General features: G+C 35.5%; 1 protein-coding gene across 3 annotated transcripts in view; it reads right to left on the reverse strand.

Moving 5' to 3' along the window:
- The window catches only part of FAM117B (family with sequence similarity 117 member B), an 85336-nt gene that overhangs the window by 40566 nt on the left and 24140 nt on the right, over window positions 1-20630 (reverse strand). For all 3 annotated transcript variants that reach the window (XM_077885458.1, XM_077885457.1, XM_077885456.1), the window contains exon 2: window positions 4284-4435. In XM_077885458.1, coding sequence (XP_077741584.1) covers window positions 4284-4435 — 152 coding nt within the window. The remainder of the gene's footprint in view (window positions 1-4283; window positions 4436-20630) is intronic.

Here is a 20630-nt window from a genome sequence, read left to right on the forward strand (position 1 = left end):
ATTTGGAAGGCAAGCTGATAAATGGTCAGTTTTAGGATCTTTAAAAGAACATAGGAAGTGGAGGGACAGAAGGGAGAAGTTGGAGGCAGCATAGTATTAGGCAGCATATCAGACTCTAAAGCAGAAATGGTAGATCAGTTTTGTAGACAGTCTCATGGACCAGTTCTGCTCCGTTGGCAATGGCAAGCTAAAGCACCGAACTTGAGAGACTCAGGCTATTTGAGTTCATAGAGAATGAGCAATGTCTGCCAAAGATAGAGGAAAAAAGAAATGATGCCATATTTTTACTATCTTTGTGTCAAATAATCATGTGCAATAAAATTTTAATCATCCACTCACTCTTTTTTTTTTTTTTCATCCACTCACTCTTATGACCAATGCAAATAATGGGGTAGAGGTAAGGAAGAAGGAGAGATTGACATCTTTAAAAACTTGCTGTCATACTCAATGTTTTTGATGGGTGCCTTTCTCTGTATTTTCCAGAACCTCCTCTTTTCATTCCCACTCATCCTGGAGATGCTGAGACAGACCTTAGAATCATACTTTTTTTTTTTTTTTTTTTTTTTAAGATTTCACTTATTTATTCCTGAGAGACACACAGAGAGAGGCAGAGACATAGGCAGAGGGAGAAGCAGGCTCCTCACAGGGAGCCGGATGCAGGACTCGATTCTGAGATCATGCCTGGAGCCAAAGGCGGATGCTCAACCACTGAGCCACCCAGGCATCCCCATTTTTTTTTTTTTAATGAAGAACCAGGGCTCAGAGTGGTAACATGATATGTTCTGTCAAAAGTCTAACAGGAACTTCCCAGAAGCACCCATCTATAATATAAAATAAATTACTTTCATCATATTGTCTGTTCTAGCACTATCTGGACCAGGGGTGATTTTTATCAGGGGTGATTTATGAGAGCCCAAGGCCTCTCAACAAGGACAAAAATTGCTAATCAGTCCCAGTAATTGTTAGCTTGAATCTTCGCCAACATAATGCTCCCAGAATCTAACAGCAATTGACAAACTGCCTAACATATGAAACCTACGTGCATCCTTGTTCTGACAATAATCAAAGGTAGTAATTTTAATGATGAGCATTTATTAAATGCACTATGTGCCAGACACTTTTCTAAGTGTTTTACATATATTTCCTAGTTTAATCCTCATAATAATCTTAAAAGATAGGTACTATTATTTTCCCATTTTACAAAGAGGAAACAAAGGCACAGAAGTGTCTGAACTCCAAAGATACACAAAAAAGCACATGAAAAGATGCTCAACCTCATTAGTCATTAGGAAAATATAAATAAAACCCGTAAGATACAATTTCATACCTATTAGGATAGCTATACTGAAGAAAAAAAGGAAAATAATAAGTTTTGGTGAGGATAGAGAGAAACTAGAGCCCTTATACATTGCCAGAGGGGATATAAACTGGTGTAGCCTGCTGTGAAAAAAAGTCTCGCAGTTCCTCTAAAAGCTAAATATATGACTGTCAGGCAATTTCACTCTTACATATGTACTAAAAGGAATTGAAAGCTGAGATTCAAATAGATACCTATAAACCAATGTTCATTTGGCTATTAACAATAGCCAAAATTTGTTAACAACTCAAATGTCCACAAAGAGATAAATGGATAAACACGTTTACCTATATAGTGGAATATCATACAGCCATGAAAAGGTTCAACATGGATGAACTTTGAAAACATAATGCTAATTATAAATATTGGGGGAGCACCTGAGTGCTTGTTAAGTGGCTACCTTTAGCTTGGGTCATAATCCTGGAGTCCTGGGATCAAGCCCCACATGTAGCTCCCTGATCAATGGGGAACCTGCTTCTCCCTCTCCCCTCACTTGTACTCTTCTCATTCTTAAAAAAAATCTTAAAAAAAAATCTTAAAAAGATTTACACATATTGTATGCTTCTACTTATATAAAATATCTAGAACAGGCAAATTCACAGAAACAAAGTTGAACAGTGGTTACAGAGGCTGAAGAAAGAATGGGGAGTTAGAGTTTTTGTTTGGGGTGATGGAAAGTTTTGGAAGCAGATAATGGCAATGGTTGCACAACATTGTGAATATAATTAATGCTACTTTATACTTAAAAATTGTAAATTTTATGTTATATATATTTTACCAAAATTTTTAAAAGCTGATCTAAGAGCCACCTGGGTGGCTAAGTCAGTTAAGCACCGACTTTTGGTTTTGGCTCAGGTCATGATCTCCATGTCATGAGATCTAGCGCTGTAGCAGGCTCTGTGTTCAGCATGGATTTTGCTTGGGATTCTCTCTCTCCCTCTTTCTCTTTCTCTCTCTTCTTCTACTCCCTTCCCTGCTCATGCTATCTTTAAAAAAAAGGAAATCTTTAAAAAGCTCACTTAATTAACTAGCATACATACATACATTAGTGAATCCAGCACCTACCAATAGGGAATTTGAGAACTTGTGATTAATCATGTTAGTGCTATAGTCACTTGCCAAAGATGGGAGCCCACAGTGTAAATGAGAGATCAGAGTGCCCAGCTATTGCCGTATTGTACCTTAGGAGATTCTAATGTGAGCTTTACAAGCAAGATTAACAATATGGTAATTACAAGTTTTCTTTATATTTATACCCTTATTATTCCCAATTTGGGGGACATTTAGAAAAAGGTGAAGCGAGTATGGGGTTTATACTTTAATTCAATGTTGTCAGAGCTAGGTGGGATCCTAGTGACTTATAAGATTGTTTATTCTTACTGGTAAGACAAAATATCTGAGCCCACTGAACCTGAAACTGCAGAGATAACAAGGGTTGCAGAAATGTTCAAGGAAATATATCCACAGTAATTTTTTTTTTTAATATCCACAGTAATTTAAACATGGCATGTGGATTAAGCAGAAAGGAAGTAGGGACTTATTTCCCATACTACATGCCCTAATCTCACAAACTTAGAGATTTTGAATAAATGGAGAATTTTGTACCACTATTTGGTTAAAGTCAGTTTCTCAAAAGATTCATTAATTTTGAGGAGTACAGCCTCTGTTTTCATTTCTGTATTTGCCACTGGAGTATAAACATCAAGGTAATCTCAAATCCCAAACATCTACCCTAATAGCGGGACACAGTTTCAAGAATATCAGAATAGAAAAAAAACACAACACAACAAGAACATGTGGAATTTTGGAAACCAAAATGCAAATCCAAAAACCACTGCAAAGTGTATTTACTTGGTTCTGTAAAAGGACATTCTCTTCATAAAGTGCTAGGATCAAGAAACTATGAGTGATATAAATTTGAAGTTTAAAGCAAGATAATACCTTAGCTAATTTTCAACAATCAATATAAAGAATCTTTTAACTCTTTAACTGATTCTCATTCTTCATCAGCAATAAAGCTTTAACTGTTCTGCTTATTCATTCCTTTGCAAATAATCCTTGAGTGTTTATTCTCTCAGGTACAGTACTAAATCCTAGAGATAAAAATACAGAAATGGACAAGCTAGACCATGGGTTCAACATCTAGTGAGTATGGGAAACATTAATGATTAGACAAATATTTAACTAACTTTAAATTATAGTAAGTGCTATGAAAGAAACTATACCAAACTAAGATGCAGTTATCACTTGACTTTTTGATCTTGGACCTCAGCTTCCTCATTTGTAAAATCAGGAAGTAGATCTAAGCAATCTCATAAGAACCTTTTATTTTTAGTAATCTCTATGTCCAAGGTGGGGCTAAACTTACAACCCCAAAGATCAAGAGTTGTATGCTCTTCCAAATGAGCTAGCTGGTGCCCCTCTTAAGATTCTTATAACTAAAAAATTTCATTAATCTAAAAGTACAAAATTTTGCATCCAGGGTCTCTTTGTCAGGATACTTACATTTACAGAATTTATCTACAATGTAATACAATCCCAATCTCCCAACATGGGAAGATTTTTGGCATAAAAATATAAGGTTAGATGGAAAGTAAAGTAATCCTGTTACAAATTCAATATATTAAATATATTCTGATGTTCTAAATAAACAAAGAGGAAATGGGAAAAGTGCATCCATAAATTATCCTTATGTATTGGAATTACTTTGGATATTATTTAAAAGCGCACATTCCCAAACCACAACCAAAGCCTACTACAAAGTATCTGGAAGTCAGGCCTGGGAATCTGTACTTTTGATAAGGTTCTCAGGTCATTCTAATACACACAATGTTTTAAGTATTTGAACACAGAGTAAAAACAAATAATATTATGAGAAATGGTTTCAGAGTAAAACATTTCATGATAAGAATTTTAATAAACCTACCTGTGTAGCCTTGTCCCTCATGCAAGGAGCAGCTTGCCCATGACTATCACGAGGCCAGTGGCCAGAAAGGTATGGAGCAGCAAGTGTATCCAGAGAGGAAGTACGGCGGATAATACTAGAGGGGCTTGAGGATGGTGGTCGTGTCTTGTCACCTAGATTAAAACAAATATATGTATTTTTAAAATAGATTAGGAAGGAAACAAAGTAGAAACTAAGTTTTAAACTATGTGGAAATTCTCTAACTTAAATATAAAAAACAAGCAAACAAGCTACTAATTCACACAAACTTGGATGAATCTCCAAGGAATTAGAGTGAAAATAGTTATTCTTAAATGGGTACATACTCTATGATTTCATTTATGTAACATTATTGAAATGAAAAAAATTCAGAAATGGAGGAAAGATTAATAGCTGCCCAGAGTTAGAGATGGGAGAGGGAAAATGAAGTAGCAGAAGAGAAGCAGGTGTGGTAACAGGGCAACATAGAAAACCCTTGTGATAAGGAGCTATTCAGCTGGACTGCATGCAGTGCTAGAAATACAAACACACCAAGAAGATTAAACAGTACAGAATTATATACACGCACAAATGAGTTCAAGTAAAACTGGAAAAATCTGAATTAAGAGCAACAGATTGTACAACATCCATATCCTGGTTGTAATATTGTACCATAATTCTACAAAATGTTATCACTGAGGGAGACTGGGCAAAGAAAGTATAAAAAATGTGTATTATTTGTTACAATTGTAATCAACTCTACAGAAAAACAGAAAATAAGACAAATGTATATATACCCATTTAAAAATGTTCATCTTGGTTTCAAGATTAAATAGGTATAATGTACAAAATACTTATTACACCACCTATACTCAAAATGATATAAGGCAGTTAAGGTAAAGTTACAGGAAAGTTCCATTTTCATCAGCTCTATATGACACATACCTCAGGGAGATTTTGTTACAATAAAACTGTATTAACCAGGCTACAGGAGCTATCATTGAAGCCACATATGCAAAAGTCTTTTCCATTTCAAGCTACAGAATATGTATTTAGATGTAAGCAAAAAATAAAAACTAAAAATATTAGAAGTAATGGGAAGTGAGATGGGACACAGAAAAAAACACCTTTTAATCTCCTTTTTTTCTTTTTATGGGGGAAGGAAATAGGCTTAGCTAATTTATGCTTTAAAAGGAAAGAAAGATTGAAAGAGCGAGAGAGAGAGAGAGAGAGAGAGAAAGGACGCAAGAATGCCAGCAAAGGGGAAAAAAGCTTTAAAATATTAAATATAGAAAGAAAACACTAAAAATATTAAATATAAATATATGTATAAATAAGACTGCATTATAATGCTATCATTCTAGTTCTATATGATAACAAATACCTTGCTAATCTTAAGCCTATATTTGAAAACACTTTGAGATACATCTCTTCTATTTGTATTACATTATGTCTTAGTAAGGATCTTGCATAGTTACAAGTATAAAAGTTCAGCTGCTGGTTATGTGACCCATATTAACAAAAGATTCAATTCCACTAACATAATAGTTACAGCAGCTGTGTTGCTGATAATCATAAAGCTGCTTCACAGATATGCCTCAGATACATAATTTGCTTTCAAAATGGCACAATTATTTCACTAAAACAATGCCTAATTGTTGCAAATGCTAACCATCTCTGTGTATCCTTCCTTTTATAACAAACAGAAAATAAAGAGTACATATCCATAAGTTCAAGAAAGCATGGTCTCACATTATGACAAGTGAAAAGGAATAAATGTCCATGGTCCACAATTTTTTAGTGAAAACTAAAAAAATAATCTCTATGGGGCAGCCACGAGAAGATCGTTCTCAGCTAGGGGGAGAAAAGACACATATTCGGTAAACTGGGGTTCATTCATCAAAATGAAAATTGCTGGAAGTTGTCTGGTACTTTTTTCCTACTATGATGCTGATTCAGTCACCCACCAGTACACTAATCAAACAGACCTTACTATTGGGTCTGATTCCATTTTGAAGATTTTTAATTATCCAAGAGTTGACTTTTCAGCTAGGCCCATTACAATCTTCTATAATGAAATGGGGAATAGAAAAATTATACATGGTCACATGTAAAAATACTAAACATTTTCTTTTTATAACTCCTTTCCTGTAACCCATTCATTTAAACATTTACTAAAGGTGTGTGAGCCAGTGCAAAGCCTTAAATATTTAAAAGACTAAGTTACAGTCTGCTGTAAAGAGTACAGTCTACATTTAGCTTGTCATTATTCCATTTCAATCCAAGTTCCCCAAATTGACAGTATTCGTCCCTAATTATGAGGGAGTTTAAGGGTTGGGAGAGAGCCTCAACAAAGACAACTCAAAGAATCCCATCCCACCTGAACAAAGGCTGTATTTACAAGAAAATCCAGAGAAAAAAACTCTTTGACAGCCAACAAAACCCTTCTTGATCTGGCCTCTCCAGCCTCACTCTGTTGCCTGTACCACCTCAATTGCTACCTGCTGAATGACCAGCAGTTCCCAACAAGTGCTATGCCCCTGCATGCATCCACACCTTTGTCTCTACTTAGGTATCCCTAGAGATCCCTTTCTTTGGTTTGGCTAATTCATGTTTAACCTTTCGAACTTCAGCTGTCTAAACTGAAATTCAAAATTCAGTTCAGGTATTCCCTCTGGAAAATCTTTCTTAAACAGCTGATACTCAAGCCCAAGAAACACATCAACTTCTAAGTCAAAAGTCCTACTGTGTACTGCCATAGCATGGTTCATAGAAATAGTCTCTTGAATGTTCCACTACAGAATGAGGTTTTGGAGGGCAGGAATTTTACTTCCCCTCCATCCCAATGATAAAGACAGTACCTGATATATATGCAGAGAAGAGAAAGACTTCTTTTTTTTTTTTAATTTTTATTTATTTATGATAGTCACACACACACATAGAGAGAGAGAGAGGCAGAGACATAGGCAGAGGGAGAAGCAGGCTCCATGCACTGGGAGCCCGACGTGGGATTCGATCCCGGGTCTCCAGGATCGTGCCCTGGGCCAAAGGCAGGCGCCAAACCACAGCGCCACCCAGGGATCCCAAGAGAAAGACTTCTAATGTTACTATTCTTCATCAACAAGGGCAAGCGTGTGCAATAAATTGTGATATTCTTGTTAATCCAAAGTAAAGCCATAAAATCAAATATTGCCTATTATGAATCACATATGGCATCTTTTAAAAAAAAATGAAACTCATAGAAAAGCTATTGCCAGGTCATGGGAAAATAGGAAGAGGCTGATAAAAGGGCACAAACTTTCAGCTATACAATCAATAAGTAAGGTCTAAAGATCTAACTTGTGACATGGTGGCATGGCTGATTAACCATGCACTGTACAGTTAAAATTTGCTAAGTGCACAACTTAAAAAAGATAAATATTTGAGGTGATGGATATATATATATCATATATATATCTCAAATCATGGTGTGCACTTTAAGTATCTTACCCACCTTGTCAATTATATGTCAGTAAAGCTGGGGGAAAAAAAGTAAATTAAAACAAAACAGAGGTTCAAACTTGACTTTGTGTTTTTAACAATCAAATCTTTTAAAGAAGTTAACCGCAGCAGGGTGTGGCACTAAAAATAGCAGTCAGCGCCTTGGGCTCTGGAGTTCAGAACTCACCAACTATCTATGACCAGTTCTACTGGTTCCTGAGTGACTTCAACGATAATAGTACAGCATCCCAAACCGCAGCCCGTAGGTATTACATTAACCGCTTCTATAGACTGTGTTAGATTTAGGTATATATAGAACTTAATCAGGTACTGGCTTAAAGGCTGTATTCATACTTGTTCCAAAAGAGGGAGATAAAACTCCTTTTTCAAGTATAAAAATGATAAATACTCCTCATAAAGAAACCTAACAGTACAAATAAAAGCAATCCCAACAGGCTACCACTCAGAGATAACCATTTTAATGAGTATATCAAAATTTGTCTACCACTCACACACACAATTTTATATAAATGAGGCTCCATTAGGGATGCTATTACTTATTGTTGAGAAATAAAATGGGCTTGTTGAGGACCTATTTCCATTGCAATAAATATAAATCTATAATTCATTACAATTTTTAATAGATGTATGCTATCCTACTGATGGATATACCTTGACTTAATCCCATAATGATGGACATTTCCAGAGGCAGATATATGTCTTTTTACATTTAATTATCTCTCAGTGAAAAAATTTCTAGATATCAAATTGTGTATCTAAGGACATACCTAAGTTAAAATTTTAAGTACTGCCACATTGCTTCCCACCAGAAAGGATTTTGCCCTCACAAGAGTATTCATTTACCCACATTCTACAGTATATTTTATTAATTTCTGCCAATCTAAAAAAAGATGAAAAATAACATTTTATTTGCATTTCAATTATTACTTATAAAATATTCATTTACTGGCAACTCGTTCTTTTATACATTACCAGTATTTTAAAAATATTACTCCTTCCTTTTCTCAATTTTATAGAGATCTTTTCTTCTGAATAAACATTTAAATTAAAGGAGTTCCTTCTGTTTCATTTTAGCTTTTCTCATTAATTTCAGGAAAATGGGGCAGCCTGGGTGGCTCAGCAGTTTAAGCACCTGCCTTCCGCCCAGGGCGTGATCCTGGAGTCCCAGGATCGAGTCCCACGTCAGACTCCCTGCATGGAACCTACTCCTCCCTCTGCCTGTGTCTCTGCCTCTCTGTGTGTGTGTGTCTATGATGAATAAATAAATAAAATCTTTAAAAAAATTTTCAGGAAAATGTAGTCAATTTTGTGTTAAATAGTATGCACAGTCTGATTAAATTCCTATAAAAGTATATGCCTATTCATCCACTGTCTAAACTTACACACACACACACACACACACACACACTTCCCTTCCTTCAAAATGTCTGTGGAAAGAAATACCAGCATAGCTAATTTTATTGTGTTTTGCTTTACTACGTGTTTTTTACAAACCGAAGGTTTGTGGCAACCCTGAGTTAAACAACTCTATCTGTGCCATTTAAAAAAAAAATTTTTTTTTAATTTATTTATGATAGTCACAGAGAGAGAGAGAGAGGCAGGCAGAGACATAGGCAGAGGGAGAAGCAGGTGCCATGCACCGGGAGCCCGACATGGGATTCGATCCCAGGTCTCCAGGATCATGCCCTGGGTCAAAGGCAGGCGCCAAACCGCTGCGCCACCCAGGGATCCCTATCTGTGCCATTTTTTTTTTCTGTGGCATTTTTTTAACAGCATTTGCTCACTTCATGTCTCTTGTGTCACATTTTGGTAATTCTTGCAGTATTTCAAACTTTTTCATCATTATATATGCTATAGCATCTCTGATCAGTGATCCCTGATATTATTATTGTAATTGCTTTGGGGCACCACACACCACACCTATATAAGGCGGTGAACATAAATGTTGTGTGTTCTGATCGCTCCATTGACCAGCAGCTTCTGCCTTTTCAAATCTCCCTCTCCTTGAGCCTCCCTATTTCCTGAGACACAACAATGTTGAACTTAGACCAATTAATAACCCTACAATGGCTTCTATGTGATCAAATGAAGAGTCCTACATCTCTCAATTTCAATCAAAAGTTAGAAATGATTAAGCTTAGTGAGGAAGATGTGTCCAAAGCCAAAAAAAGGCCAAAAGCCAGACCTCTTGTGCCAAACTGTTAGCTAAGCTGTGAATGCAAAGGAAAATTTCTTGAAGAAAATTAAAAGTTCACTCTCGTGAACATTTGAATGATAAGAAAGCCAAACAGCTTTATTGCTGATATGGACCACGTGTTAGTGGTCTCGATAGGCGATCAAACCAGTCACAACATTCCCTTAAGTCGAAGCCTAATCCAGAGCAAAGCCCTCACTCTCTTCAATTCTATGAAGGCTGAGAGAGGTGAAGAAGCTGCAGAAGAAAAGTTGGAAATTAGCAGAGGTTGGTACATGAGGTTTAAGAAAAAAAAGCCACCTTGGGGCTGGCTCAGTCAGTAACTCTTCATCTCAGGATTGTGAGTTCAAGCCCCATGTTGGGCATGGAAAGTACTTTAAAAAAAAATGTTTAGGGAAAAAAAAAGAAAAAAGCCATCTCTATAACATAAGTACAAGACGAAGCAGCAAGTACTGATGTAGAAGCTGTACCAAGTTATCCAGAAGATCTAAGATAATACCAAACAGATTTTCAACATAGATGAAACAGCCTTATATAGGAAAAAAGATGCCATGTAGGACTTGGTTAGAGAGGGGTCAATGCCTGGCTTCAAATATTCAAATGAGATGTTGACTCTTTGTTAGGGATTAATGTAGCTGGTAACTAAGATGAAGGCAACGCTCACTGATCATTCTGAAAATCCCTGGGTCCTTAAAAATCATGCTAAATCAATTCTGCCCATGCTCTATAAATGGAACAACAGAGTCTGGATGACAGCATATCTGTTTACAACATTGTTTACTGAATATTTTAAGCCCACTGTTGAAACCTACTGCTCAGAAAAAAAAGACTCCTGCCCAAATATTACTGCTCACTGACAATGCACTTGGTCACCTAAGAGTTCTGAAGAGATATACAAGATTAATGTTGTTTTTGCACATGCTAACACAACATCCATTCCACAGCCAATGAATCAAGGAGTCATTCTGACTTTTCAAGTCTTATTTAAGAAATACATTTCATAAGGCTATTGCTGTGTGATTCCTCTGATGGCAAAGTAAAATTGAAAACCTCTGGTAAGGATTCACTATTCTAGATGCCATTAAGAACACTCGTGATTCATGGGAAGAAGTCAAAATATCAACATGAAGGGGAGTATGCATGGATTCCAACCTTCATGGATGACTTTGAGAGGTTCAAGACTTTAGTGGAGGAAGTAACTGCAGGTATGGTAGAAACAGAAAAACTACAATTAGAAGTCAAATCTGAAGATGTGACTGATTTGCTGCAATTTTATGATAAAACTTGAACAGATGAGGAGTTGCTTCTTACAGATGAGCAAAGAAAGTAGTTTCTTGAAATGAAATCTACTTCTGGTGAAGATGCTATGAAGACAGTTGAAATGACAACAAAAGATTTAGAATATTACATTAACTTAGTTGATAAGGCAGCAGAAGTGTTTGACTTGAATTCTGGAAAAAAAATTCTACTGGGGGTAAAACTGCTATCAAAAAGCATCACATGCTACAGAGAAATCATTCACGAAGGGAAAAGTCAATCAATGTGGCAAGCTTCACTGTTGTCTAATTTTAAAAAATTTCCATAGCCACTCCAAACTTCAGCAACCAAGACTCTAATCAGTCAGCAGCCATTAACATCAGAGGAAGACCCTCCACCAGCAAAAGATGATTTGCTGAAAGCTCAGATGATGGTTTGCCTATTTTAGCAATGAAGTATTTTTCAATTAAGATATATACCTTGGGTTTTTTTTTTTAGACATAATACTATTAATAGGCTACACTGTAGTATAAACATAACTTTTAACATGCACTGGGAAATAAACAATCTGACTCATTTTATTGCAACATTCACTTTGTGGTGGTGGTCTGGAACAGAACCCACAATGTCTCCAAGGTATGCTTGTATCCTGGACATAAATCCTTTGTCAAATATATGGAGGTGGAAATATATGAATTTTTTCCTAGTCAAATATATGGAGGTGGAAATTTTTTCCTAGTTTGAGTTGTGTCTTTCATTTTCTTAATGATGTTTTTTGAAGCAATTTTTAATTTCAATATAATATAAATTTATCAACTCTAGTTTATTTCCTAAGAATTCTTTGCCAACCTTAAGATCAAGATTCGCTCCTAAGTTGTCTTCTAGACATTTTTCAATTTTAGCTTTGACATTTATCTTTGATTCATTTAGATATTTTTTTGTGTATAGTCTGAGGAACAGATCAAGGCTTATTCCCCCCCAAACACACACACATTTATTTCAGACCACATTTTTTGAAAATACTATACTCTCCCCTACTGAACTAACTTAGGAACATTTACTGAAATGTGGGATATTTCTGGATATTCTACTCTATTCCATTGATCTATACCCCTGTCCATAGGCAGTATAGCATAAGTTCTTCAACTTTAAATAGTTATTTTTCAATAGTTTGTCTACTTGCATTTCAATATAAATTTTCTTGCAGTTTCATATAATTTTTAAATGTAATAGTAAAAAATAAAATTTTACGTATTGATATAAATTTTAAGACCAGAATAGGAGTCACTGAAGCTAAAATCCTTGGTTCATTCCTGATCTTATGAGGAAAGAAAGATGTTAGCTATAGGCTTGCTTACACACACACACACACACACACACACACACACGTCTTTCATTAATAAAGTTATCCTCTAGCTCTAGTTTCCTAAGAGTTTTTAGCAAGAAGGGGCGATTAATGTTGTCAAATACATTTTCTGCATAAGCTGAATCATCATGATTTTCCAACTTTGCTATCAGATAACGGCAAAATACAGTCAATTCTCCTTTTTCATAGTATTTATGTTCTATAGAGTCTCTAATGAACATTAAAATAGTGAACCCTGGGCAACCCCGGTGGCGCAGCGGTTTAGTGCTGCCTGCAGCCCGGGGTGTGATCCTGGAGACCCGGGATCGAGTCCCACGTCGGGCTCCCTGCATGGAGCCTGCTTCTCTCTCTGCCTATATCTCTGCCCCTCTTTCGCTCTCTCTGAACAAATAAATAAATAAATAAATAAATCTTTAAAAAAATTAAATAAAATAGTGAACCCTGAACCACTGTTTTCAGGGGAAATCCAAGGTTAGATCTATGAGCTTCTGATCGCAACATTTTCATCAATCAATTAATAAACAGCTTTGTTTTATGTGTTTCTGTTTAAAGACACCTTATTTAATATACAGGATTGATTCATAAACATTGAAATCATGGCCAACATCACTATAATTCATGCCTAAACAAAGTTTACCTAGCACACATATTTTCTCCATAAAGCACATGACATTCTTCTTGTTTAGGAACACTAGACAGCATGCCAGCACTAGTTTGGAGGCTATTTTATTTATTTTATTTTTTATTATTTACTTTTAAAGGCTATTTTAAAGAAAAATCAACGAAAAAGCAAAAAATGAGAAAAATGTAATACTAAGTAGACTGTGAAAAGAATACTTGTTTACAATATGAGAACTGAAAGAAGGCAGAGTGTTTTGTTCAGCCTTAGCTAGGAATATATACATCAGGTGACTCAAATTTTTCACTGAATGTACCAAATGTCACAAGTATTGATTCTGGAGTTACAAATAAATTTTAGATAGTGAACAAATTTTCAAATATGGAATCTTTGAATAGTAAGGATTCACTGTATACTTTTTTTTTTTTTTTTTTACAATCAAACCAAATCTGTATACTTGGCATAAATTCTAGAACTTGTGTTTACATTTATGAAGGATGTTAGTTTTCTTAAAATAGCTTTGTATGGCTTTGATATTGGAGTTACATTATCTCAAAATGAGAGTAAAATATTTTCTATTTTCTGGAAGTGCTTAGGGACAATTGGTATTATTTATTTCTTTAAAGTTCTATAGAATTCATGTTTGAATTTATCTGGACAGTTTTCTTTATGAGGTTTAATTATGAAGTCAATCTCTAATTGACATAGGGATAAAGGGATATTCAGATTTTCTATTTCTTCTTGTGTCAGCTTTGTTAGTTTGTCTCTTGCAAGGAATTTATCTACTTCATCTAAATTGTTGAATTTACTGGCATAAAGTCCACAATGGTCCTTTATTATACTTTTAGTTTATGCAGGATCGGTAATAATACCCTCTCTTTCATTACTGGCATTGGTAATTTTGTATCTTTTTTCGCTTCATCAATCTAACTAAAGGTTAGTCACTTTTCTTTATCCTTTCAAAGAACCAGTTTTTTATTCCATTAATTTTTCTCTATTACTTTATCAATATTCTAAGTCACCAATTTCTGTTTTATTTCCTTCCTTCTTTCTTTTTAATTTGCTCTTCTTTTGCTAACTTATGATAGATGCTTAGAAAATTACTGATTTTGGATTTTTCTTCCTAATATAAGCATCTTTCAAAACTATACATTTCCTTCTAGGTATGTCTTAGCTGTATCCCAAATAATTTATGTTGCTTTCATTACCATTCAATTCAAAATACTTTCTAACTTCCCTTATGGTTTCTTCTTTGACCCATGTATTATTTAGAAATGTTTTTTCAATTTCCAAATATTTTCCATAGAGCTTTCTGTTACTGATTTCTCATTTAACTCTGCGGCACTCAGAAAACGTTTCTATATGATTTCACTCCTTTTAAAGTAAATGAGACTTATCTCATGGTTCAGCATATGGTTTATCTTGCTGAATGTTCCATGTACAGTTGAAAACAATGTGTACTGTGCTGCTGTTGAGTGCTCCATAAATGCAAATTAGATTATGTCTGTTCGTAATGTTGCTTGTCTTCTAACTACTTTCTGATTTTCTATCTACTTGTACTATCAATTACTAGGAAAGGAATGCTGATCATTGCTTCAGGAATTCTGAAGCTTTACTAATAGAAACACACACTTTAAAAAATACATTCTTATAATATAAATTGATCCCTTTGTCATTATGCAATATCTTTCTCCTTATTCTTGTCCTATTTATTTATTTATTTATTTAAAAGATCTTATTTATTAGACAGAGAGAGAGAGAGAGAGAGAGAGGTAGAGACACAGGCAGAGAGGGAAACAGGCTCCATGCACGGAGCCTGACATGGGACTTGATCCCAGGACTCCAGGATCAGGTCCTGGGCCAAAGGCAGGCACTAAACCGCTGAGCCACTGGGGCTGTCCTCTTGTGTACTTTAAATAATAATCAATACTCTAGCTTATGTTCAATTCTGTACAGTGTGTATTTTTCCCACTTTTTAGTCTTTGGTTGCATATAATTGAATCTTGCTCTTTGTTAGCTCAGTCTGATAATCTCTGTGTTTTAATATAAATGCTTAGACCATTTAATATTGATATGGTTACCTAATTTATTTTCTATTTGTCTCATCTGTTGTTTTTCCCTCTTTTCCTAAATAATTTTGGCATGAGTATTTTTAGTAGTTCAACACACTCTACCTTCAAATTATATCACTTTGTATATAACCTGAGACTTTTAGGACCATACGTTTTCATTGCTGCCTACTGTCCTTTGTGCTACTGTTGTCATATATTTTATGTATATGTTATTTATACCAATATTACTATTTAGCTTTAAATAATTATTCTCTAAAAAAAAAAAATCAAATGATGACAAAAAAAGTCTTTTATCTTTCTATTTCCAGTGCTCTTTATTCCTTTGTATAGACCCAATTTTTTTAAAGATTATATTTATTTATTTGACAGAACAAGAGAGCAAAAGTGAGCACAAGCAGGGGAGCAGCAGGGAGAGGGAGAAGCAGGCTTCCTCCTAAGTGGGGAGCCCAATGCAGGGCTCCATTTCAGGGCCCTGAGATCATGATCTGAGCCAAAGGCAGACACTTAACCAACTGAGCCACCTAGGCGCCCCTTGATCCAATTTTCTGATAGCCTTTTCCTCCCACATAAAGAACTGCCTTTAATATTTTAATATTTTTTGTTTCATTTTTTTTTCTACCTTTAATATTTCTTGTAGTGCAAGCTTGCTGGCAAAGAATTCTATCAGATTTTGTACATATGAAAAAGTATATAGCTTTCACTTTGATGGATACTTTTGCTGGGTATAAAAATTCTATCTGGGTTTACAGTTTTCTTTCAACCTTCTAAAGAGGACCTTCCATGGGATTAAGGGATATAACTTCCAGTTATAAAATAATTAAGTCACAGAGATGAAAAGTGCAACACAGGGAATACAGTCATTAGTATTGTAATAACATTATATGGTGACAAATGGTAAGTATACACTTATGGTGAGCACTGTGTAATGTATAGAATTCTTGAATCACTGTGTTGCAGACTTGAAACTAATATAATTTTGTATGTCAATTAAAGTTCAAGTTAAAGAGGTATCATTTCATTCTGTTGTCATATATTATTTCCAGCAAAAAATTTGCTATCCTTTTTTTCCCTTTGTACATAAAATATTATTTTCCTCTAGCTCCTTAAAAATTTTTTTTTCTCTATCACTGTTTTTTTAGCCATTTGATTAAGATGTACCTCAGTACGGTCTTCTTTGTGTTTATTCTGCTCAGGATATTGAACCCCCTGGATCAGTAGGCTTACAATGTCTATAAAGTTGGGAAATTTTCAGTCACTACTTCTTTAAATTTTTCCCCCTCCCCCTTACTTCTGGAGTAAAATTATACCCACATTATACCACAGGTCACAAAAGCTCTGTTCATTTATTCATTTATGTCTTTCTTTTCTCTGTTTAATTTTTGGATAGTTTCTACTGCTGTCTTCAAGTTCATTGATCTTTCCTTCATTAGATAAAAAACTGTTATTAATCCTAATCAGTGATTTTTTTTTTCATTTTACTTAGTGTAGTTCTCATCTATACAAATTCCATTCAGTTCTTTTTTAAATTTACTTTTTCTTCTCACTACAGTTTTCCTTTAAATCTTTGAGCACATTTATAATGCCCTCTTTTTAAAGTTTTTGTCTGCTATCATCTTTGTTATCTTGTTTTCACAGTGTTATCTTAGTCTTAGTTTTCTCCTGGTTTCATGTTTCCCTGATTCTAGTCATTTTTAATTGGATGCTATACTCAGTGATATACTTTTAAATGTCTGGAATTTGTTATCTCCTTTAAAGATTGTTAGGCTTTGTTCTGAAAGTCAATAAGTAACCTGCAGATTGGCTTGATCTTTGAAGTCTGTTTTTAAGTTTTAGGACAGATTGGGGAAGATTTTACTCTCGGCTAGTTTAGCCCTACTAATAAGGCATGGCCCTCTTGGGATTTTTACTGAGCATCCCGGGTGATTAAAAAAAAAAAAGCAATTCCTCAGCTTTAGGAATTATTCAACTTACAGCTCCCCAATCCTTGTCCAGCTTCACGGAATTTTACTGTACATACACACATTCTATACACTCTTTTAATAAAGGCTAAAGGAAACCCCTATGCAGATCTCTAATACTTTTTCTACATGGCTCCCTTTTTTCTGAAGTTCTGTCTAGCAATTTTCAGCCACTTCAACCTCTCTGAACTACAATCTCTATCTCATCAATTCAACCAGACATCACAGACTGACCAAGAAGACTCCCCCTGCATGCTTTGAAATGTGTCTTCTAGCAGAAATCCAGGGCAATTATAGCATTCATCTTACTTGTTCCCTTTTTCTCAGGAATCATATTCCCTCACTGCTTGTTATCCAATATCTAATAACAGCTGTTTGATATCTTTTGTCCAATTTTCTCATTGTTTACCATAGGAGGTTAAGTCCAGAGACAGTTTCTCATCATGGTCAGAAGAAGTCTCTTCACATCCAAATAATCATACTTTAAACTCAAACTATTCCTGAGCTATTATCCAGAACCATATATGTATTTTCTGCTTAGTGAGTTGTTTTATTCATGGAGTAGTTTTGATGCATAAAGAACTATATAAATAATGAGGGAAAAAATGAAAATAAAAATGAGAAAACAAAGAAATATCTAAATACAACTAACACTGACTTAGCAATTAATACATATCAAGCATTGTGCAATTGCTTTCCATGCATTATCTCATTTTAACACTTTGAGGCAGGGACTACTCAATTCATTAATTCAATAAACCTTTATTAACACCTATTACTAGACTCTTCTAGGTACTGGTGACATGGCAGTGTGCACAAAAGTCAAAAGGCATCATCTTTAGGAGTTTATCATCATTAATCCCATCCTCCAGATAAGGTAACTGAGGTTTAGAAAAGTTAAATAACTTGTCACCATTACAGAGTAAGAGGCAGAGCCAAGATATGAGTGTAAATCTTTTTAAAACTGGACTCCGAGCAAGACCTACTATATTAGAAGGCCTGACACAGAACTCAAAGTCTACTAAGAAACACAGATAATTAAGTACATAAACAGTATGACAAATACTAGAAGAGTGGTTATGGCCACAGTGCTAAGACGAGAACTCACAGGGCACCTCACATTTTATCAGAGGCAGAAAGAAGAAATCTGTCCTACACATTGGTTAGAAATCCTTCAACACTTTGCTAAATTTCCACAGCTAGAACATCCAGTTCATTAGGCACATTTCCTACTTTTCCAGGCTACTGAAGGCAAGAGTGTTGCTAAGTTTCTGCCTCAGTATAACAAGAAATACCCTTCCTTCAGTTTTCAACAATACATTTCTCATTTCCTTTTGAGCCCTCACTTGCAGCTTCCTCAAAGCACAAATTTAATGTCTGTTCAAAGAAATTTCTCTATCATGATCAACAAAATTCTTACAACCTCCACTCACTGCCTGGTTCCAAAGTCACTCCCACGTTTATATATATTTGTTATGGTAACACCCACTTTGCAGTTACCAAAATCCATATTAACTATTGCTGCAAAACAAGTTACTATAAAACTTTTGGCTTAACACATCAAACATTCATTATCTCACAGATTCTATGGGTCAGAAATCTAGGTGTGATTTACCTGAGAGTCTCTGACTTGGGTCTGTCACAAGCATGCAATCAAGATGTCAGCTGGGACTGCAGTTATCAAGGCTCAAGTGGAGAAGGATCTGCTTTCAAGCTCATTCATAGGGCTAATGGCAGACTTCAAGCCCTTGCTGACTTTTGTCAGCCAGAGCCCTCAATTTCTTTACATTTGGGCCTCTCCCTAGGACTACTTAAATATAACAAGTTCAACAGAAAGGACTCACAGAGAGCAAATAAGTGAGGAAAGGCAAGATGCAAATGACAATCTTTTAGTAACCTAATCTCAGCAATGGCATCCCATCATTTTTGCTGTATTCTTTCATCAGAATGGAGTCACTAGGTCCAGCTCACAATCAAGGGGAGGGTATTACACAAGGGCATGAATACCAGAAAGTGGGTCCATTGAGAGCCATCTCAGAGGTATGATGAAAGTAGTAGTAATCACAAATGAGGGATACCCAAGGGAAGAGGAAATGCCTAGAAGAGCAGAGGAGGTAGCACTTGAACCAACTCTTAAAAATGGGATTTTGATGGTAAGGGAATAGGATTGGATGTGCCAAAAGAAAAAGAAATGGTGAAATATAGCTCTAGAGGTTACATGTACTTTATAATGGCTAAAACAAAACGATGATTCAATATGACCACGAATTGACCAGAAGAGGCCTTGAATGCATGTCAAAGATTTTTGGATTTCTTTCTTTCTTTCTTTAAGAGAGAGAGCATACACCTGCAAGTGCACATGGGGTGGGGTGGGGGAGGGGGAATCTTAAGGCAGGCTCCATGTCCAGTGTGGAGCCCGATACAGGGCTCAGGCTCACAACCCTGAGATCATGACCTGAGCCAAAATCTAGAGTCTGAAGCTTAACTGACTGAGCCACCCAGGCACCCCAAATTTTGGATTTCTTAAGGGAAATGACATAATCAGACTTGCATTTTAGAAGAAATTTTTTGGCAGCAGTACAGATGAAGAATAAACTAAGTCAGGAAAATCTATCCAGTGGCTATTGCAATAATCCAAGTTAAGTAAGGCAACTAGAATCAAGACACAAAATATTTCTGAGCAATTTAAGAGATCAATAGTTCTGAGTCCACTTAGGAGTGTCTATGTGCAGTGTGTTCATTATGAAGGGAAGGGGACAGAAGTGCAGCAGATTGGAAAGAATGTGGAATTTGAAACTATCTAGACCCTGTTCAAATCCAACTCCATCAGCTATAGTGCCACCTGGTTAAGTTACTTAACTGTTCTGAATCTCTCTTAATGCATCTGTAAAATAAATAGAGTTGTTATGAGGGCTACATGACAATGCTTATGCACAAAGCCAAGACACAATGAATAGCATCTAGCATGATTATGACTTCCAAAAGTTTCATGCTTGGGCAACTGTAAGATATTTCGTTGAGAAATGCACTAAGTTTTATATAGGTATAGAATGTTTTACACATTAGTGTGGCTACAGAGTATGTATGGAGTTCCATGCCAGAAGGACAAATTTGAAAGTAATTTGTGTAAAAAACTATTGGTACACAAACAATTGATGATCCATAAGAGAAGGCAATATTGACTGGAACCCTGGGAAACAAGAATATTCCAGAGATCTGCAAAGAAAGAGAAGTTTGAGAAAGACGCTGCCTCTGGATTGCTGTGAGGATTAAAAAAGAAAAAAAAAACATAAAACACTAGTATGTAGAGCATACTGTACTCCCTTCAAAAGTCAAAAGCCATTTCAATAAGGCCAACAGTCAGAAGTCACACTGGACAGTCT

Source organism: Canis aureus, chromosome 36 (assembly GCF_053574225.1).
Source record: "Canis aureus isolate CA01 chromosome 36, VMU_Caureus_v.1.0, whole genome shotgun sequence".
NCBI classification, from domain to species: domain Eukaryota; kingdom Metazoa; phylum Chordata; class Mammalia; order Carnivora; family Canidae; genus Canis; species Canis aureus.